The 22979-nt window shown below is 38.7% G+C and overlaps 1 protein-coding gene across 1 annotated transcript in view; it reads right to left on the reverse strand.

The window, feature by feature from the left end:
• The window catches only part of USP24 (ubiquitin specific peptidase 24), a 95361-nt gene that overhangs the window by 8530 nt on the left and 63852 nt on the right, over window positions 1-22979 (reverse strand). Inside the window, exons 43-61 of the mRNA XM_012722127.1 lie at window positions 22559-22684; window positions 21558-21656; window positions 20664-20746; window positions 20172-20313; window positions 19850-19969; window positions 19317-19537; window positions 18834-18958; window positions 17636-17777; window positions 17012-17162; window positions 16035-16130; window positions 15275-15378; window positions 13697-13810; window positions 11664-11760; window positions 9253-9369; window positions 8477-8569; window positions 7076-7178; window positions 4098-4219; window positions 3103-3216; window positions 1263-1328 (exon numbers count right to left, since the gene is read on the reverse strand). Of these exons, the coding sequence (XP_012577581.1) occupies window positions 1263-1328; window positions 3103-3216; window positions 4098-4219; window positions 7076-7178; window positions 8477-8569; window positions 9253-9369; window positions 11664-11760; window positions 13697-13810; window positions 15275-15378; window positions 16035-16130; window positions 17012-17162; window positions 17636-17777; window positions 18834-18958; window positions 19317-19537; window positions 19850-19969; window positions 20172-20313; window positions 20664-20746; window positions 21558-21656; window positions 22559-22684 (2235 nt within the window). The remainder of the gene's footprint in view (window positions 1-1262; window positions 1329-3102; window positions 3217-4097; window positions 4220-7075; window positions 7179-8476; window positions 8570-9252; window positions 9370-11663; window positions 11761-13696; window positions 13811-15274; window positions 15379-16034; window positions 16131-17011; window positions 17163-17635; window positions 17778-18833; window positions 18959-19316; window positions 19538-19849; window positions 19970-20171; window positions 20314-20663; window positions 20747-21557; window positions 21657-22558; window positions 22685-22979) is intronic.

The raw sequence follows: 22979 nt of genomic DNA on the forward strand, positions 1-22979 counted from the left end.
CCGTCTCTCCCTCTTTTTAAGGAGCCCCTGGGCTTGTCTCTCCTAACAGCTCACAATCAGTCACCAAATTCTAGTGTTTCTGTTTCCAAAACATCTAGTGTTCTCTTCTGCCTCCTCCTCAGTCAAAGCCTTACTACTTCATACATACTTAGACTACTGTCACTGACTCCTGTATAGCCTTACAATTCTAACTTCACTTCCTTTTTTAGTCCAGGGGAGTCTTCTAAGACATAGGCCACATAATTCCCCTGCTTACAATCTTTCCATGGTGCTCCATCTCTGAAGGAAGAGGCTGCAAAGTTAAATGCCTGCAGTGGCCAGTAGGACAAGAAATGAATGAAGTGGGCTCCAGGAAGCAGTGAGTATAGTGGAGGCCTAGAGACATATGCCTCATTGAAGGAGCGTGCTGCTCCTCTCCAGGGGGCTGGGCTTGCAGGAAATGGGGCCAACATACCTGACTTTTCAAGGTAGACTGGAACCCAAAAACTAAGAGCAAAATGGTCTGGCCCAAACACAACAGGCACATAAATGGAACTTGGCCACTAGTGTGCACCTGCAGGAAGAAATTCACTGGCACCTGAAACCCTTCATGGTCTGGTTTAGGCATCTTTCCCCAAGTTCTGCTCAGTTACTATTGCTTCTGGTCACAGCACTTATAATTAGCGAAGGAAACCAGGGGTTTGGTGTCGAGTGTAGGCTCCAGGTCCACTCATGGCTCAGATCCTGGCTCTGTCATTTATTAGAAAGGAGTTCCTGGGCAAGTCACTCTACCTCTTGAAGTTCCAGCTTCCAATAATACAGTATTTTGCTGACTGTGAGTGATTACTGACACCCCTCCCCTGGCCCTTCAAAGGTCCAACATTGGCAAGTGAACTACAGTCTATCAGATTCTGGTTTCATGGCTCTTAAGAGCACTTTCAGTAGCACAAAGACAGCGGTTTCTTAGAGATGAATGAACTGCAGAGCCAGCGCGGCCTCTGATGGTTATGGTAAGGTCGAAACAAGTTACCCATGCCCAGCATATACAAAATGTCCACCACCCCTCTGCTCTCTGCACTAGAACTCCTTGTGTACTCGATGGGCTCTAAACTCTGAACTCTGGAAGATCATTTCATTATCGTTCACCTCTAAGTCAAAAAGTACAAAAAATGATATGAAAAGAACTCAATGTAAGCACAGAGAAAATGCATGCAAATGTATTCATTTTAAACTTTAAAACACATGTTCACTTGTACAAATGAAGAAGAATATTTATGACTTACCAATATCTCATGAAGTAGCTGGAATGTATTCTTTAACTCATGGGGTGGAGCTGTTTCTAGCTGGTTCTGAAATATTTTTTTAAAAGAATAAAAATTCTAGCAACTCTTCAGTGGAAGGTATTCTGGAATGGCAATCAATAGTGCTGGGTTCAAGTCCTAGTTCTACCACTATGTGGCTGACTGCAGGCAAGTCAAGTCCCCTTTCTGGGCCTCAGAGTCTCCAAATTTGACTTGCTCCCCTTCTATGGAATCTTCAATGACCTAAATCTGGGGACTGAAATAAATAATCTGTATGGTCCTCCAAGCTGCAACACTCTTGAAGTTAAAAGGTGAGAGGAAAAATGGAAAGGGGAGAATTTTAAGTCACTTAAGTATATCCAAATTTATATCTTTTTTATTCACAAATATCCTATTTTGTATTCTAGAATATGCTGAAAATGAGGAATAGGATGAAAACGAGGAATTCCTAAGATAAGTACTCTATGAGTGAGGAATATAAATAAAGTCAGCAAGTTTTATAAAAGGTTTATAGCGATTATAAAGCACATTCCTCTGTGTATCCATACAGATGGTGGGAAGGACATCGCGGTACAACACTCTAAGCCTAAGGGAAGCACTTCACTGTAGCTCCACAGTCTGTGAAGTCCTATTTCCTCCCATTTTGCAGGACAGAAAATTACCCAAAGTCACATAATCAACAGTAGAGAGATTACCTCAGGTAGAGGTCGATACAGAGAAGAATGAGTATAACACCCATTAATTAGAGTCTGAGAACAATCCTCTAATCAATCCCATGCTACTTGTTAATGCCCATTGTGAGAAGTTGCAGCAGAAAGTCTGCTGGCAGAACCAAGGTGTGTCAGTCTACAGAGAGGGTGGAAGGACACACAGCGACAGACAGTGTTGGTCCCTGGGGCAGGGGAGTGAGGGGACAATGTTGGTTGGTGGTATTTGAGTGTTTTAATTTTTCACATAACAAAAATGTAGTCATATACTGCTCATGTAATCAAAAATTAATATCAAGAATTAATAAAACGGTACGTACAGGTTTACCATTTTTCCAGTAGTACCGCAAGGTGGTAAGAGCAGGCCAGGCCTTGGAGCCAGACTGCTGTGCTCAAAGTCTGGCTGTGCCCCAGCAGTTATGGCCCTGTACCTGGTTTTCAACTGTAAGATGCTGATTATAGTAGCAGCTGCCTAACAAGACTACTGGAGAATTCAGTGAACTAGAACGTAATATGCTTGGAATAGTACTTGACAGTCAGTAAATGCAACATAAGTAGTAACAGTAAGTACTGATCAGAGCTTCCTAATTAACTATGTCATTATTTCAGAAGATGAGAAAAATCTACTTTTAAAAATAATGTCTGAGGAAATGATCTGCAATTAGTAAAACAATTTATATAATAATTATCATCACAACACAATATATTACTAATAATGAGGTATTATTCTTAATACTGAATGCAGATTTGTACAACTAGGAAAGAATGGTTAGGTAAATTATGGTAAATGAGGATGAAATAATATACTCAGGTAACTTTCAAAGATAAGGGAAAACACTTAAAATATCAGGTGTACTAGAAAGACACAAAATTACAAAGACAATAAAAATTCCAATTATGCTAAAATATACACACAGGAAATAAGAGAAACTTAAGAATGCTCCTATTGACCATCAATGAATGGTGGGATTTTGAGTTCTATTTTTACTCTAGTTTTTTAAGAGAAGCCTGACTTATCTGGCTAGGAAAAACAAAGCTCACTAACAGAAGCATACTGTTTGGGAGCGAAGAGATGCTTTGTCATCAGTTGTAATGAGGGTTAACTGGGGTCTTACCTTAATGAAATGCAGCATAGTGAAGGAAAAATGTTCATTACAGAAACAGCAGTACACCACCATTTCAATGAGGGCCAGCAGTGAGCCTGTCAGTTCTCGCAAAGCAAACATTACCTGAGGGAGGATATAAAAGGAGTAAACTTTTCTTTGGTCACAGTTAATAGTCAATATGTTGTTTATAGTTTCAACTGAAATTTACTTGATTTGAGATAATTATTCACAGTCTCAAAGTAGGGTTTCTGAACACTTAGGGGTCTATAGATAGATATAAGGGCACTGAAATCTGCCTGAAATTTAAGACAACTCTGTACAAATGTGTACCGTTTCCCCCAAATCACTTGCCATCAGATTTCAGAGGCAAATACCACCCACAGACCCAAAATACGAAGTTAAGCTAAATAAAAAAGAGAAACAGCACAGCACTATTGCTTTATCAAACCCAGCATGATATACTGTGCAGCATGATATATCGTGCACAGATCCACAGACACGTAAACCAAGTTATGCAGGAAGGACTGAAGGATGCACTTCTCAAAGCGGGTAGCTCTGGGTGGAAGAAGTAGCAATTGGGACTGCAGAAATGCCCACAATCTGAGCATCCTATTTTCACATCCTGAGGCTTAAGAGACACTGTGCTTCAGAGCGGTAGTATTCCAGGGATACACAAGAGGTTGTGAAAAAAGCCCTCTGATAATAAGCTGCGCAACTGGGTTTGGTGAGGTGCCATTTACCTCCTCCTGAGACCTGGAGGGGCAATTTGGTGGGCTGGACCTGAGGTCTAATTCTTGGTTATAGAGAAGACAAATATCCATCCTTTTCTCCACTGATTAATTTCTTTGACATATACAGCTGAAGAAAATTTCATTTGAAAGCATCGTTTCTTCTCCTAACAACTCTCCATCAGAGTAAAATGCAAAATGTAACTAACAGGACATTTTTCATCAAGTAAAGAATGACCAAAGTGAAAAGAGAAAGGCTTTAGAATAAGTACATACCTCTAGCAGGTAAGGTTTCCCTTCAGACAGGAACAACAGTGCTTCTACTTCCTCGTGGAGGGGCAGCAAGGGGCTCGAAGGGGCAATGCTAATAGGTGGCCGTTGTTTGAACAAACCAGGAGCTTCAGGAAATTAAACAAACAAGATGACCTCACTTGATGTTGTTTCATGAAATAGGTATCTAAAGGTATGTGAGTCGCAAGACTGACACACAACTGCTAAGCACTTAATCTGTTCTCTAGCAGTGCAGTGGGGGAAGCCATACAGGCAAATCGGAGAGAACGTCCCCCTGTCTCTTTTGATGTATGCTTAAGGTAGGTTTGACTAGTAAGAGCTCAGGGCTAGTGACCCCAGCCCAAGACAATCTTCCAAAGCAGTATGAATATGAAAGGATATGAAATGCCTGAAGTCCCCTGGTCTGCAGTCACTGCCCTGGACAAGAATGTTCCTCAAATAGCCCACTATGATAGGAGAACCCACATGGATTGTTAAACAAGGACTCAAGCTGCAATTTCATTCAGATGCGATGGAGGTGAGGAAGCAAACTACCTCATGACCATCTGAGTGCTCCCATTTGAAGGTCACCTTTGAAAGTCAGTAAGCATTTTTCTATCAGAGATGCACTGGGATTTTTATTTACTTTCCTGCCTTCAGATCTTGCTGACAAATAACACCAACACCCTACCACATACAGCCTCCAGAGTCAGAGGCTTGCATTCACAGATAGGCTACTGAGCACACTTACTAGCTCAGAAGCTTTTGCATCTTATGTTTCCTTGTCTACTCTGAGATTTGATAAGGAGGTTCAAGACAACAGACTTACTGCACCATGGAAAAGGTACAGCACACCAAAAATACTGAGCACTGTTTAGTGCTCTGCTATATTACTTCTATACTGCTGGTGCTGTCATGACAAGACCCAGAAACAGTATATAGAAATATAGTGCATACTTGTGTTACAATACTGGGTAACCACACAGGATACCTCGGTCTTAGCTACATTAAGTAAGATAACAGGTTATTAGTTCTGCGTTTAAAAAAAGAGGAGCAACAGCTTAAATTCAATGCATTTTAATGACATAGTTTGTTCCAAATCCCTTTTTATTTTTACAAAGTCCTTTAAAATTTTATCTCATTAATCCTTATGACACCTACAAGGCTATGGTCTTAATTTTTCCATCTTGTATTAAGGATCCAAAATGGTCTGGAGCTTGGTTAACTTTACGGAGCTAGGAGACTCCAACCCACATGTCTTGGATTTTTTCTCCCTTTCATTTATGGTACTAAATGAACCCTGAGTTCAATGCCCACCACCCAAAAACTGGTTGACTTTCTTTTACTCTTGTGACAATCATAAAATGAAGCTTAACATGACTAAAAAAAAATCTATGTAAAAAACAAGAAAAACTGTATAGTTTTAAATATATATACAAAGAAATATTGTTTTTGGGGACTCCCTGGTGGCTCAGGGGTTAAAATCTCAGTGTTACTAGCTATCGCCAGCCACTCATACCAGCCACTGGCATGAATTTGATCCTGGGCCAGAAAACTGACCCACACGGCACAGCAGACCTCTCTTGTCTCGCCTGTTGCTCCCCTCAGAAGTTAGCATTGTTTTTCAGTAGATCTGCCTGTTTTGTTCCCCACTGTCTCTGGCGAACCCCCTCAACTCCCAGCACCTCTGGCCTACAGTTCTTGTATGCATAAGTAAGCAAAATAAATCTTAGAAAAAAAGAGAAAGAATTGTTTGATAGAGTAATTCTTAGACAATGTTTAAAATGTATTCAGGACTGATGTTCTATATCGATTTTACTAAAACTTCAAATTGTAAAATTGTCACTTCTTATTTTGAAACTTTAGTATGATTCTCTATGTAAAAATATAAAAAATATAAAAACTTAATTCCTTATGTCGATGAGTAGTTGTGGGATATGTGTGTGCATGTTTCTCTTTATTTTTTATTAAAAAAAAAAACAATGTATTAGTTCCCAATGTATAATACAATACTTCGATATTTGTATATATTCTGAAATAATCACAGTAAGTCAGGTTAATATTTGTCTCCAAGCAGAGTTACAAAAATTCTTTTCTCTGGTGATAAGATTTTTAAGATCTATTCTTTTAGCAACTCTCAAATATGCAACAAGTATTACTGACCGTCATCTCTGTGCTGCACTGCATCCCCAGGACTTAGTATAACTGTTGTACCTTTTGACCCCCTTAACCATTTTGCCCTCCTCCCTGGCACAATGCCTCTGGGACCACTTGTCTGTTCTTGGTATCTATGAGCCTGGGCTTTTTTTTTTTTTTTTTACATTCTTCATACAAGTGCGATCATAGGCTATTTATCTTTCTTTGACTTATTTCACTTAGATTAATGCCCTGAAGGTCCACCTACCTTACAAATGGCAAGACTTCATTCTTTTTAGCAACTGAACAATATATCATTGTGTATATCTAAAATACCTATCTACACATATGCAACGCATACTACATATGCATAACTTCTCTCTCCTAAATGTGTCAACGGACACTCAGACCGTCTCTATGCGCTGCTGCAGTGAGCATGGGGTGCTATGTCTTTTCAAGTCAGCGCTTTTATTTCTTCAGAAGTGCAGCGCCTAGATCACATGGTAGCTCAATTTTAAATTTTTGAGGACTCTCCAATCTGTCCCTCACAGTGGCTGCACCGATTACATCCCACCAACTGTGCACAGGGTCCCTTTTCTCCATACTTCACTAACAGTTCTTACTTCTTGTCTTTTTGATACAAACATTCTAATTGGTGTGAGATACCTCATTGTGGTGACATTTAATGTGAATTAAAATGAAATTTTTAGTGTACCTCAAGTATCAAACAGCCAAATGGGAAAGAAATAGTATCAACTTAATGGCCAACATCATTACTGCCTCTGCATTCTTGACAAACTCACCATCTCCTCATTTTCTTCATGTACGAAAGATACATTAAAGCTTACCAACGTTCCTTTGGGAAGAGACATCTGAATGCAAAACAAGTAATGCCACTGTATTGTGAAGATTCCCAAATTCTCGAGCTTGTGCTGAACTCCAACGACGTATCTGTCGGCAGAGAAAATAAAGTGGATGATAGTGTTTCAGTCAGAAGTAACATGAGAGGAACATGAAAGGGAAAGGTTGTGCTTGTTCATGATATTTTGGGCCACAATTACTTCTCTATGTTTGACAGTAGAAGATGTCAGGGCATGAGAGGGCTCAGGTTTCAGGGCACCTGAAACCTCAGACCTACCATTCCAAACAAAACGACTTATGCACCCAATTTATGCACTGAATGCTAATCGAATATTGGGGAAAACATGTGAGGCTGGACGCCCAGGGCCTGACCCTCCGCTGCCGCTCAGTGTGCTGGTGCGTGTGGCGATCCCATGGCTTGCCTGAGCTGTGTCTACTGGCAGAGATAATGCTACCTGCTCTGCCTGCTCTGTGGTTGTGAGGATCAGAGGAGACATTTTATGTGGAAAGGTTTTCATTTTTATGTGCTTCTTCAGTGAAAAACAAAACTGAGTATATTTAAATAACAGTGAACTTAAAATTAGTTGCCAATGTCAGTAGAGCCCCTGAGATGGAAGAGCTTGAAGTGAGAGATGGATTTGTTCACCTCAGCAAACCCACACAGAGCAGGCTGTGGGGTCAGTACTTATTTTAATCCTGGGGAGTCAGAGCAGCACAATGATGTGACCGGAAACTCCAAGGAGGTGAAGCGTCATGTCTGTCTCCCTTACAGAGTCAAACTTCCCTGTGCCATGCACTGCCTATGCTACCTGCCTTCAGTAGTTTGATCATTATGTATGTGCACATTTTGTGTATTTTAAATCTAGCAAACAAAAGAAATACAATGGATGCGAAAATACACCAATACAGGAACTTCAAATCAGAATCACTTTCAGATCTATAAAGCCCCTTTATTATAAAACAACTTCCCTTTCATTTTCTGAATGAGTAACCTGTGTCTGCTGCAAACCTTCAGTGTGTAACAATACGTCACATTTGAATTCTGCTTCATCAGCATGCTGGGAAGCAACAGCTCCCACAACAGCCTTGCCCCCGACTCCAGAGCATGAGTGGAAGACCCAATCCATGACTCCTGTAGGGCTTTTGAGGCCTCTTTCCCCTGTCTGAATTCACCTTGCTCCTGTGATACTTGGCAGTTCACTTTATGAGTGACATCTAGCCGGTCATTTCCATGCATTATTAGCAGACTACATTCTTTGAGGAAGCTATAAGAATAGCTAATAATAAGGCATTTTAAAATCTACAGAGCTGATTTCTTATGAAATTAAAGCTATTTGTCACCTACAAAGTAAAATGAAGTGTCCCCAGGCTCTGAAAGCAGGCGGTACCTGAGTGCTTTGCCGGCTTGCCCCGAGGAGGAAGCTAATCATGTGTCGCAGAGCAGAATGTCTCAGGAGGAGATCTCCTGCCCTGATACCTTGCTGTCACAAAACAGGAAACACGTTATATTCCTATGCAGACAAACATTTATCTTAAAACACAGCTAAATAAGAATGCAGTCATTTACATAAAGAAGGCACTTATTAGAACATCTATTTAGAAAAACTGACAAGTTTTGATAGACACAATGGCCACTAAATATGCAGCTAGCCATTAGGTTTAATGTAGATTTCTACTGCTATCAATGAGTAACCAAACCTACACATACAGAATTCATGTGAGTAACATAATGACAGATAAAGATTTTATTTATTTAAAAAGATTTATTTATTTATGCATTCAAGAACTGGGCTAGTATAAGCCAGAGGTGTGAGGAGGTGAAAAGATTCACCAGAGCCAGAGTGGAGAACAGAACAGGCAGATCTACTGAAATATGCTGCTGAGGGGAGTAGTGGGCGGAACAGGAGTGGTCTGCTGTGCCAGATGGATCACCTCCCTGGCCAGGGATTGAACTTGTGCTGTAGTATCTGCCGACAGCTTCATAGTGCTGCACTTTAATTCTGTGCCACCAAGGAGGGATTAAGATTTTAAAGGAGTAACACAAAACTACATCACACAGGTTCTCTATTGACCACTACATTTTTTCCTTTGGAAGAACAGAGGAGCACTTTATACTATACAAAATCCCGCTATGTTAGGAATATTAGAAAAAAAAATCACTTACCTTTTGTACAAAAGTGTTGAACAGGAAAAAATACTGAGCACAATTTTTACAATTTTCTGGGACATCTTTATCCAACAGAGCAAGTAGCACCTCCAGTAACTGATGAAGGCTTTTTGACTGGTATGAAGAAAGACGAAGTCACATAAAGAAAGAAAGAAAAAGACTTTTGTAACAAAGTTAATCTGAAGTAAACCACCATAAGAACAAAAGGAAAATCTGCTTGATACAATCCAGTCTCAGATTTGGATGGATTTATGCTTTGGAGAGCATAAAAGTTTATCTTCCAAGGTACTGCTGAAATAGTGAAAAGGAAAGCCTTAGTTTTATGTCCAACATTTCAGATTCAAGGGCATGAGTCTACCGTCTCATGGTCATGTTTTCTCGAGAGCCAACTTTTCTCCCTTTTAAATATAGGTGGGGGGTTTACAGGAAACCTATTTCTGAGTCCCTCCCTCTACTCTGCTACTTCTTCACATAATCACAGATGCAAAGAATAAAAACACAGACACAGGCATAGTGGCTAGAAATCAAGCCATGGAGCAGATGGAGAGCAACAGCCTGACAGAATGACAACGGTAATATCGACTCGACTGGGAACTTACTTGAAAGCCCGCTGACGCCTCATGGAAAGCTTTGAAAAACATTTTATTTGTTTAGAAACCATTTTGGTTATCACATTGGTTCTTCTTTCCCTCCCACCCCAGCTGTTTTTGGACAAGTGCCTAGAAATTCATCTGTGATCTAAGAATTAAGAGTAGGCTTACTACTCTTGTTTATTTCATTTCCTGTGAAGAAGGTATTCATAGGCTCTTGAATTATTCCCATCCATCCTGTCACACTCATTATAAATACAGTGAATTCTAGCATTTACATAGCACTTCACTTTCCAAGTACTTTACAATATAGTGGGTGGCAAGAGGCACCAATTTCCTTTACGGGGAGGAAATAGACATAAATACACCTGCTGGATATCAAGTGAAATTTACTGAGTCAAATGTCTCCCTGTGTGTGTCCTTACACACCCTTCCTTGCCCACCATCTGCAGTCCTGCTGTAGGAGGCAGGTGGATAATCTACAACAGCCTGACCCCCTCTAGAGGGAGAGCACAAGAACTCTACCATGATCCTTTGTTTGGATTGGTACATGGGAAAGAGGAGGAGAATGAGATGGACTTTGTGTTAAATATCTTAATAACTTCAACAAGGTATTTCAGAGCAATGATATTCAAACTGTCTGAAGTAGCTCCCGTTGGCCTATTTTACATATTTTGCAGCCTGGCGAGGTTTGGTTTAAAAAATGGTTCTGCTATTTAAATTGATTGAAAGCCACTACTGTAGTGTAAACAACTTCCTTATGGTTCCTGGAATTGAGGAACAGTCTTCTTCTAGGTCCTTCCTAATGGATATATTTGACCTCCTTATTCATTCTGCATTGAGCAAAATTCCTGAGGTGGTACTGCCTTAGGAACTAACTGTGCATGGGTAACAGGCACTACTGTATTTAGATTAACATTGTCCTTCAAGACTTGCTTAAGATTCCACAGCAAAGCTGACATCTGAATTTGAAACAGTAATTCCTAGAATCTGCATTTAGTTCACTGAGACACACTGCCTCTAGCCAATGTTTATTAGAGCCAATTACTTCTGAAAGTAACATTTTTCAAAGTTTTCCATGTAGTGTCAGCTGTTTGAAACAGCAAACTTGGGAAGTAACTGTTATTTGCTAGGACTTAATATAACAGATTGAATAATCAGGCTTACATTGTATTTCATTTATTTCCTTAAGACTTAAAATCTTTGGGACTTGAGGAGGGTAATGACTATCATAGATTATTTTAGGATGTGTAGAATTGTGAACCAGAAATCATGCTGCAGGAAGCAGGGTTAGGAAGAAGAAATTCAGAGGAACATGAACAGAGGTTAGGGGACAGTAGAGACCTGTGAATGAACTACTTTGGCCAGTGCTTTGAACACACGGCACTAAGTTTGGTTGCCATTTAGAGGCAACCGAATATATTGAGTATAGCTTATAAAGAAAGAGCTGTGGGGGTAGAGGGTGTTAAAAAATGTCGAAGGTCTGTACTAGAGTCTCTAGACTCAGGTTAGCCGCAGTTCAGTGAGATCTAATACAAACTTTTGAAATCAAACACTGGAAAGTGTTTTTTGGAGAAAAACTACTGAAGCAAACCAAAGTAGACCTACATTCCTAGCCTACCCTAGTTTCTAGAATGTGAAGAGAAAAGGACAGAATTCCTTCTACACTGGCATTTATCAGAAAAGAAGTTCACAGTAGTCATTTTATATGGCAAAATCACCAGACTTCAATCCCAGGTTCTGTTTCTTATCAATGTGCAATTTAAAACATCCGATAAGAGCAGAATGTATACATGCCATTTTAAAAATGAGACTGACCTTATCCTGATAAAACAAGGCACTATCTAGGGTTTTTTCCAGAATGGTGGCCACAGCAACTCGTACTTCTCTCACATTGCACTCCAACAGGAAAATCCTAAAATGAAAAATGTGGTGTAAACAAGTACATAGATTTTCTAACATGGGTCCCACCCACTCTCCAAGAAACAGTGTCTAAGACATTAGTTCAAGTCTGCTGAACTTACGGCCTTAGCACACACCCACAACATCCTCTGAAGGAGGAAGGCCAAAGAGTGAAACAAAATTTTTGAACCCTGAAAAGTGGATTTTCTTCCTTTTTCATGTCTTCCCTTGAAATAACTATCTATATAAATGTAGATTTGGATTTAAGAAGCTATGAAAATAAAGAACCTAAAAGTCTGTCACTTCTATTACTCATGAGTAATTCTCCTTGGCACCTCTCAATTTCTCAGTCAAAGTTCTGAGTCAAGTCAGCACCTTCTGATCTCCCTGTGCTTGTATTTCTATCTTCCTTTTCTCTTCTACAACTCTGACTTGTCACTTAGCCCTCTTGGAAGTATTTGAGGCTGAAAGATTCTGCCTCTTTCCTTCTGTGGATGAGAAGAGTGGAAGGGAGAAATTTTGGGATTTAGGGGTAATAGGTACAAGTGTCTCTAGTCAGGAAAAAGTGGTTTAGTGTATTCAAGGAACCAGCAGATCAATATATCTAAAGTACGAGGATGAAAGTGAAAGGTAGAAGGACAGATAAAGACTAGAGTCAGTAAGATTATGGTAAAGATTCTGAGGATCTGAGTATTACTAACAATACTGCTTACATGTAAAAGAATTTTTAAGCAATGAAATGAAGTAAAGTGATCTCACTTGTTTTAGAAAGAACACATTTATTGCTGTAGGAGGTAAACTGGAAGAGGTTGGGATATCAAGCAAGTGAATAAATTGTTTAGAGATTAAACCTAGAGAGGAGGAATGATCAAGAATTTCCATTAGATATCAAACTTGTCACTACACTGTTGTTATCCTGTGGGAAGGGACTACATTTATAACTTCCCTGATGTCAATCTTTAAGTTCAGTGATTCCAAATCATTTTTGTATGTTGATGGAAGTGACTAAATAGAAAGTTCTAGAAGGTAAAGATGCAGGAATAATTAAATAATTAAGGGGCCCACTTCCCTGAGAAGTCAATAATTAAAGGGCGCACTTCCCTGAGAAGTCAGGCACATACGGGGATTTATTTAGGGAAGACAGGATGCTGCCCACACTAACAGAAGGAAAGGAGAAGAAGGGAACAGACTCTGGTGTGAGCAGTTGTGACAGGGCACAGAAAACTGGTCACCTCATCATTGTACTTTCACATGAGGCCTGAGGCAAGGTGACTGGGGTGAGCAAACAGGGCAAGCTTAGGGTGTGAGAAGGTACAGCTGAGGCAGAGTAAAGGAAGAGCCCACTGGGATAAAGATGCTACTAAGACACTGGCTTGCTGGGACCCCATATGAACACTGAATTTCCATAGGACAAGATAAGGTAATTGAATGAGGATGATTGAGAATAAGGTGTAAACATTCACAGTGGTTGGGGCATCTTAAATTTTTACCAAGAAAAGCAAATCGACTATCATTCTATCACAATGTAGTATGCAATGATACATATGTTATCATATGTATTACCATATGTATCATACTACCAGTAAATTTCTAAAAAGTATTTGAGAATATTTCCCACACATAGAGAGAGTATTGGCATTACTGTTTGGGAACCTAGAACTACCGACCAGTTTACCTTGCCTGGTACAGACTGCGAGTCCCTAGGGGAAGGGCCTGGTGGTTCAGGGCCCTTGAGCAGAAGGACCTTCCCACTAAGCGCCCTGGCTAGGCACACATGCTCGCTTCGCAGTCCCCCAACAGGTTCCAGTCTAGTCCAATAGGTGTGGCTTCTGATTGACTCCAGTCAGAAAAATTATTTCACAATGACATAGAGTTGCAAGAAATTTCAACCTTAAATCACTCGAAGAGAGAGACACACAAATTTCTAACGAAAAGATCTTGATACTTACTTTATCAGTTCTCGTCCTTCAGAACTAATAAAATATTCAACCAGCCACTGACAAGCATCAAAACTTTTTGATAGTAATGCTTCAATAGTGGCAATCCATTCTTCAGTGTCAACCCTTTATGAAAACAAAGAGTGGTATCAGGAACGTGGCTCTAGTGACAGCCTCATAGAGTATCACTCTGTATTTTAGTTTTTTGAGGGGCAGGCTGGAGAAGTTAATATTCAGCGCCTGCTGATCATCATAGCTCTGGTACCCCACAGCCAGGGTTCTGAAGGTTTTGGTACTTCTGATGCCACTCATCTCCCAATTGCCTTCTGCTCCCCCTAAAAGCTTGAAGCAGTTTAGGCTTTCTGCATCTTCTTAAAATAAATTCAATCGGTAAAGTATCTGATCTGTATGAAGCGTACTGTTTTGCTTAACTGATTTATTATGATCACCAAATATACCCTTTCAGAATAGGTTACTACATGAACATTTGTGTACTTTATTGCTACAGCCAAGATTGCTACTACCAAGATGTCACATCACCCTAACCCTTTCGTCCCCCAGGTTTCAAAATAGTAAATACAGGACACAGTGGAAACTGCATAGTGTGTAGACAGCTTCAACAGATTCACAAATAAAAGCAGCCAAATTTTCTTAGTCAGTCCTAGCCAGATAATAAAAGGGTCACATTATTTCTTCTTTAATAAAAACTGGTCTCACTTAATATAGCTTTAATTATGATGAATGAAAATTAAGTTGCCATTGTATTTTTTTTTTCCTCTCAAAAGCTTCTTCACTGCAAAATCTCTCCAAAAACCTTTTCATACTTGAAAAAGCTCACTGCACTAGCAAGAAAGGAAAGACTGAGCGCCTTAATGGTCTTCCAACTGGTCTTTTCATCCTGAGTCTCTCTTTGTTCAAGGTACAGCTTACAAACTAATGTGCTACTACTCACTGTTCACAGAACAGTTGGTTACCCAGAGCATACAATGTGCCAGGCACTTTACTGGCTGCAACAAAAGTCTGTAGTATCTACAGCTTCACTCCGAACACCCTGTCCCCTATCCTACCCCAGTTCAAAAACCCTCCAAAATTCTTATGAAGCGAAGCCAAACTTCTTTCCCTGTCACTCAGGGCACGCAATGAGCTCATCAAACCAAGCACTCCACCTCCCCTCAAATGAGCTCCTCCGATGTACGAGGAAAGCACGAGGATACCAACTCTTAGGCAAGTCTTACATGTTCCTCAGGTTTTTCCTTTTCATGTAGAATGTTCACTATTTTTCTATTTTTGCTTTTCAAAATTCTCTGAGACTATTAATGTCTTTTAACGTCTACTAATCTTTGTTTTTGGGAATGATTTTGCCCTATTCCAAAGACACAATATCTAAGCCTTGTATCACAGTTCTTTTTTAATTAAAACTCTACATTTTCCTATTAGGCTAGCAACTTCTTAACAGTAGGAACTGTGCCATCATCTGAATATGTCAGTTTCTTTCACAATATTCTGAAAATTTGAATTCATAAATTCAGCTTCAGTTGAATAACTAGTGCCTTTTTGTCACAACAGACTTATCAAAACATTACTTCTTACCTGAGTTTTTTCTTTGTCCGTAGATAAGTTTGAAAAAGGAACTGAATGGCAAGCTGCAGGCTCACCTTTGCCATGCAAGGATAATATGGATGCTTTAGTTTAGTCTGTGAAAGAAGGAGGGAAAAAAAGAGGGTTTTTTTTTTTTTTTCCAAAAGAGTTTTATAGACTACTACTTGTTATTATGAATTGTATAACATATAATAAATTTAAATACTGAGAAAATTTAGCCCATTCATTATAGAAGTGTTCCATCTAAATTTAAGAAAAGATTAAGGAAAGATATTTCTTCATTTCTTTCATGAGAAGTCCTCTCAAAACGTCTTCAGATCACAGTAGGTTAAGATACTCTGAACATACTAAGAAAGTTTTCCCCTTTTTTTCAAATTATAATAATGGTACTAGTGAAAAAGAAGTACTCAGAAGTCACTCTTGAGTGTGGTAGCATGTGATCATGAATTAGGAAAAACTAATTTCTGCAAAGTCTGTTATTCAATGACATCATCTCATGCGAAATTTAGATTCTTTATAAAATCTAAATAAGAGCACTGAAAAGGGTGAGCATGTGGAAACCCAACCCTTCTATAATCTGCATTACACATTTTGAACACGACCTGTATTTTAGTATCACCAAGCAAGTGACACATCTGTGGGATATTTTTGCATCTAATCTGAATGGTTAACTGAGAGTGAGGATAAATGTGCTAACCAAAGTATATTTAATTATGTTCCATATTCCATTATTAGGCCAAATAGTACTTACGGCATTTAATGATGCTAAAGACAAGACAAAACTGAAATAATCACTACTGTACACATCTCTGTTCTTCATAAACTTGAGATTCTCATCTCTCACCATCTACAAAAGAAAATTAATAAAAAATTGTTTTTAAGGAACAGATTAACCTAGTATGTGGGAAACATTTTTAGTGATACATTAAGTTACAAGAGTTTTATATTAGGTAAAAGTTCATAAAAACCCTCATGTTTTGAATTTTTAAAAAAGGAGAAAGAAAATTTCCTTTCAACTACAAGAAGCTGTAAAAAAGTGAATCACTATTCATTAAGTCAAACCCTTTCAGGATATTTAGGCAAAAAACCAGGTGAATTCTAAACCATTATTTTTGGAGAAAGGATACTTTCCTTATTTCAGAGGGCTTAACTTTCTTAGTGAAAAACTGTATTTTTCTTAAACTTCCAGTTCTGGCTACTTTGCTATTGCTTAGCATATAAAGTCTGGAATGGGGAGTCAAGCAGTGATAAATTTAAATCTGACAGTGTCTACTCAATTCTTCTTTTTTGAGTTTTCCCATCTGAAAAATGGAACTAAACCCTGCTTTTCCACAAGAGTATCTTAATAACTAGTAATTTGCTTAAAGCACACATCACACAGTAGATATGCAGTAATTAATGGTCATCATTGTCATATTACTTCTATATAAAGGCTGTAAACCCTGACTTGTTTTTCTCTCTTGACACAGTAAGTTAACTTTGGTAATGTCTTTCTCTACTGCCCCCTCAGCACCCTGCTCCAGTGTTATCTGTGGCTTCCCACAATTACACAGCATGTCAGAAACAGTACTGGTCAATCTTGAGTCTGTAGATACCTCTGTGAGTTGGTGTGAAAGACAAGATGGGTAAAACTAAGCACACAAGTAGGCTGACAGGAGCATTTTCAGACCTAGAAGATAGACACTGACATGTGAATTTTGTCCCTTAGAATTTTTCTACAGTTCTTACCTGATATATTCGAACAGGCATTTTCTCCACAAACAGTCCTTTCTTCTCACCTTTTTTAACCAGCTTAGTTAAAATAGAAAGTCGGTCATTGTTAGGCCTATGGGGCCGAGGAGATGACTGAGGTGAGATTTCTGGTGAAGATGGTGCTGACCTAAGAGTAGAATCAGAAAAATGACTTGCCTGAAGTGGCAATTACTCTAGTAGTCACATACAATCTGACAAACTTACATAAACAGAGTAGTAGCCTTAAAAATAAACTGCGTACTTTTCTGACCCAATATTGAAAATGCAAATTCACAGAGCATAAAAACAAATTATGACAATGCTGGTGCAGCACTATGATTTGGACAGAATGTATAGTCAATAAATAAGAATATAAAAACCTCAATTCTAGAATGAAATAATTCACATGCATGTTTCTAAATGCAATATAACTTTTTGCTGATGAAATAATTACCAGATAGCACCGAGAAAAAGGGGTACAGAGATTTAGTTATTTCCTTCATAGAGTTTCTTCCTAGCTTAGCTACACTGTCTTTAAATCCCAAATAGCATACGTTATAAGTTTACAGTACCACTTACTGAAAGCAAAGCACTAGCAAACCACACAGGAGAGAAACTCACAGAGAGAGATCCTCAGCTTCCTGCCGAACGACACTGACACGGCTCTTCTTTGGTAATACTGGGGAGTTTTGATCGGACACCCTTTGGTAGAAGAGCATATAGGCATTCCAGTATCTTCGGCGTACGTCAGTATATGGGTTTGCTTTATAAGACATCAAGAAAGAAGCCTTTGTAAGTAAAAAATTTTTCCTTGTCTTGAGAATAGGAAACAAAGGACCTTCAGATCTTCTAGCAAGTAACTACTTACTAAGTTTACTAAATGCAAAGTATAAGCAAAATGTCTTTTCAGAGTACTGCAGAGAGTCCCTTGGGAGACAAGGCAGAATCAGGGAGCTGTGGGAGCTGTATGATGAGGGAGCGGGAGAAAGAAGGCACGTGCTCCTGAGCAGGTATACCACACTTAAGTGGCAAGTCATACTTAAATAATAGTCCTAAGGCACAGGCTTAGATTTTAATTGGCCTCACTGAAGCATTTCTGCAAAGAACAGCAATGATAGCCTATCCAACATTAATGAAGTGCTGTATTACACATGGTACACATGCAGTACAACATGGTACTGCATGAGAATCTAATACAGTGGAACTAATACATACAGAAATTTACAAACACTCCTAGAATACTTCAAAACCAGGCTTCAGAAATGCTAAGATCTATCGCTTCTCAGCCTTTTGGCTAAGATCAAGTGTAGAAATGCTAAGGTCTGTGCAAAAAGCTTTTGGACTTCTTCATCGTTTTTGAGGGAAAAAGCTGTAGAAAGATTCTTGGCCATCTGATACAATAAAGTTGGTTTTGAAAACACAGCTCTAAAAATGTCTTCTTTAGTTCATCATACCTCTATGTAAGTGAAAAGGAGAAGTAAAAATTTTAGTGGATAACTACTGTTTTTGAAAACATTCTTTAAGGTTGAAATTGTTTACATTAGTTTGATATTAATTTCTTTTTGATATTAATTTCTTTCTCTTAATATACTTCTCCTGATTTGTCACCTCTGCCCTGCCAAGGCATTGCACAGATTTATAAAATTTTTGCTAGAAGTGTGAACATTTCGTTTTAGCTATTAAGGAGCCTGTGGCTCTAAGCAGCTAGAGCAGCAGCATGTAAAAATAACTATATCGACTATATTTGTATGGAAAGCTATAATTTGATTGAAAACTGTAAGAGATAACTAGCAGAAAATATCCATCTGTAAATACTTACTTTGATCATAAACTTTTGGTCTATATTCTCCTCCAAAGCATTCATATTCCAGAGTCTCATCATTTAGGTCATATTCTTCTATGACTGTGTCATTAAACTTATACCACTTTCCTTTTCCACACCCCCTAGGTCACAGAGATGACAAACATTATAAGGTCAAAAACCAAACATCCCACTGTCTATGCATTTCCATCTGAAAAACCCTAAGAAAAATACAGCAACAGTGTCCAATTTCTGAACAACTTTTCAAATATCAACAGAAGGGGTAAAAACAGTTGTATGAAGTTTTAACAAATTCAGTATGAAATGAGACCAATGAGTAATGTAAAACTTCCTTGTACCACAAGTGTGGATGACAGAAGGAGCCGGGGGAGGGACAGTGGGGCTGGGTGGAGGAGTGCTGTGCCTTGTGTGCCCACAAGGCAGGCAGGTGGGGGCTATGGGGAGAAACTGCCCCAGGACAGGAGGAGGCCGAGCCCTTACCGCCGGTCCTTAATGAAGGAGTAGTAGTGGCCGGCATGGGCCTGTCCACTGTGCACGATGACACCGACAAGTTCATAGTTTTCTGTGAGGGCAACTTTTTTTCGTGGAGATCCTCCACCACACTGATCCATACTTCTCCCATTTTCACCAACTTCAGCAGATGAATCCTGGCGAGCCATTCCTGAAACTGTGTAAGGCTCCATATTCAGCATCCAGGGAAACTATTAAGAAGCAAAAAGGTCACATTTAATTAGTAACTAGTACCCAACTGAGTGAGATGAGAGGAGGAGTGATGTGTTTTCCTAATTTAAGCTAGGACTACCTCCCTAATTCAATCACAAGATCTCACAAGTCTGGGGAAGTATATGTAGGTTTTTGCTTGAACCTTACGAAAAATATTTTACTTTACGGTAAAGAGTTACTACAGATCTGCCTGTTTCACTAGCAGCAAGGGTTGTGTATTCTCAGAAGTCTAAACCACAGCCTTTTACAATGTAGATGAAATTTGAAACTATAAAAGGAAAAAACATTACCCTTATTTGTTCATCATATTTAATGGATCGTCCACTCTCCCAATCAAATCCAAATCTCATTAGGTGAATCACCAAGACACTAGGCAAAGACTTAATACAGGTCCTTTTCACTGTAATCCTCTAAGGAAAAGCAAAATCCAATTATTTTCATGTAGGAAAATGAAAGAGCAAAGTAAATAACACAAAGTTCACAGGTTTCTAAAGACTTTACTCACTCAAGTGAAAACAAGTAGTAATAATAGCTAATATTGATCTTACATAAAATATAAAAGCAAATTATGTGAGTAATAATCTTTTTTTTAAAAAAGGGCAAATTTAATACCTTTTCTTTACATTTTTCACAGTAATACGCATTACTTCCCTCTAGAACTTCTCCTCTAACAAACTGGTCCAAAGAAATTTCCAAACTCTGACAAGAAGTAACTCCAAGATTGAGAGCCATGAAAGCTTCCTCACGCTCATATCTGATTAGGAGATAGAAAAATCATGGTCGACAATGGAAGTCAGAAATTTTTAATTACTACCAAACCTAAGACTGAATACAGAATTTCTCATTAATGAAATTAGCATATATTTCCCTCATCCTTTACATTATCAAATAAAAATACTAATTTTTGACAATTCAGGATTGCTTAAAATTATGAATTTCAACAAAGAAATTTTAGAAAAGGAAATCAAAGAACTTTAATTAGACAAATATTTATAGATACATTGAGATATAGCTCCAAGTCTCTCAACAAATGTGAAACTCATACTACAAGGATCATTTAAAAATGACAAGTATCTTTTTTATTTCAGTGATATTGTTACTGACCTGTGAGGACAGTCTTTACAAATCTTCTGATCAGAATAGATGCCCTGAAAAGTATTCTTAAATATTTGGTCTCTTCCCATTTTCTGTGTGAATAAAAATTTAAAATTTCAGTTGATGCACTCAGAGCTCATAAGTTAATTACACAGATATTTCTTTAGACTGAAGTTAAAATATGGACTACAATTTAACCACCACAATGAGAAGACTCGTCTTGGTAGTTTGAGCTGGGAACTCAGAGCCACTGAGACCAATGTCGGAGCGCTGCCAGGGTCAGAGAAGGACAAACCAAGCTGGGCAGCCCCAGCTGAGGAAGGGCAGCGTGTCCTGAGGACTCCAACCCTTCTGAACCATCATGGCCAGTTCATAGCATTTCTCCACAATCTTTGCTTTTTTCAGCATTTTAGAATGCTCTAAATTTAAGAAGTGAGATGGATAAACTGCCTGCTGCTGAGAGGAGACGCAGTGTTGTAGTGACGGTTGTCTGCACCCGGACAGCAATGTTGTGTAGGAGTGTTACGTGTTTTGCTGGGAGGGGTAAAAAGTTTTGGATTTGACCCTCACCCAAACGTGTTAATCTAGTATTGCTCTGCACACAGCAGCAGTTCTCTGGCTGACGGAACACACTGAGGACAGGTATCTCCACGCACAAGCACAGGCTATGTAGCTGCAAATGGCTGCTAATACTTGGCCAAGTGTCAGATGAAGTAAGCAGCAATGAATTCTGTAACTTTAGTGAGCTGGTTTAATGTTCAGAATCAGAAGATTTGAATTACAGTTGGTATTAATGATGACTGATATCTGATTTCTTGGTTTCATTATAATCGCAAACCCTAAAATGCTGTTCTCATACTATAGAACTTGAGAGAATCTGAGGAAAATGAATTTTTTTTCTACCTTAAGATATTCATCCATCTGATCAATGAGACTAGTGAAGAATTCATATGCATCCTGTTGTTCCCGCACATAAAGTTCTTTGTTCCACATCTTGAAAATCTATGTAACAGGATTAAATATGTTGTAAAGGGAGAAGAAGCAGTTTCTGAATTTAGTAGAAAAAGAATATAAAAGAGCACCTAAATGCTTTTAACAACCAAATCCACTGCTGGGTGTAGACACTGATCTGTGGTGAAACTGGTTTTGTTTTGCTGCCCATGCTTTTTCCTGGCTCTTTTTTAAAAGATTTATTTTATTTGTGCATACAGAACTGGGATACAGGCCAGAGGCTCAGGGGCAGCGAGAGGCTTCACCAGAGACAGAGTGGGAAGCAGAACAGGCAGATCAACGAAGTACACTGCTGGCCAGGAGAGGTCTGCCACGCCATGTGGTCACCTCTGGGCAGGTGGGAATCGAACTCAAGCGGAAGTGGCTTTAGCTTCTTAGTGCTGTGCTTTAACCCACTGCACCACCAGGGAGGGCCCCTGTAATTACATTTCTATGAAACCACACTGGGTAAGATCTAAGACTATGGCACAGAGAGTTCCTGCCTTAGAATCTAGCCAACCAACCAATGGAGTAATACAAGGAAATAGTACACAGTAAAGAAATGTTTAAAAATAACATGAGTTAGTGAAATCTACATAGATTCAGAGCAATGATTTCAACAAATATTTCAAAGAGCTAAAATAGAAATCATGAGAAATAATTAAGAACAGCAAGCCATTAAATTATAAATAACTATATTGAGATCAGCGAATCACTAAAAATTACAAATAGATATTTCATCTGAAATCAGGCACCAATTTAAAGAAGGGTGATATAGTCAATTCTTTTATTGAATCTTGGCAATGGATTAGTCCAGAATTTAAAGACTAGAGACAATTATCACCAGGCAAAGAATGCAGCTGCACTTCAAATATATAACATCTTTAAGTCTAAAAAGTTGCTGGATGAAATACCTTCCAAAAATTCTCAGGTACGTAATACTGCAGTTTGCTTTCCATCAAATGCCCGAAGAGAGATTGCACTTGGTAAAATACACTATCGTCTGGATTGTCTGTGTCATCATCCACTGAAAGTAATGACTAAAAAGAAATAAATGTAGTAAGTTAGGACTATTTAACTGCTTTAAAAAAAGTCCTTGACATATGTATGTCTTTTAGAATGCTATGTATGTTTGGATATGGCTACAATTCTGCATAGTTTTATCTTCATTATTTCCTAACTGGTATAAGCATGCATAAATCACCTCTATGACTGTGTTTAACTATGAAAAAAATGGAACTAGTAATGCCAAAACTTCTATAAGAAATAAGTGCAACACAATAACATACAGAATATTCTCAAAACACTGACTTTTATCACATGTTATTATCGCAT

Source organism: Condylura cristata, unplaced genomic scaffold, assembly GCF_000260355.1.
Source record: "Condylura cristata isolate star-nosed mole 26May11 unplaced genomic scaffold, ConCri1.0 scaffold00008, whole genome shotgun sequence".
Taxonomy (NCBI): domain Eukaryota; kingdom Metazoa; phylum Chordata; class Mammalia; order Eulipotyphla; family Talpidae; genus Condylura; species Condylura cristata.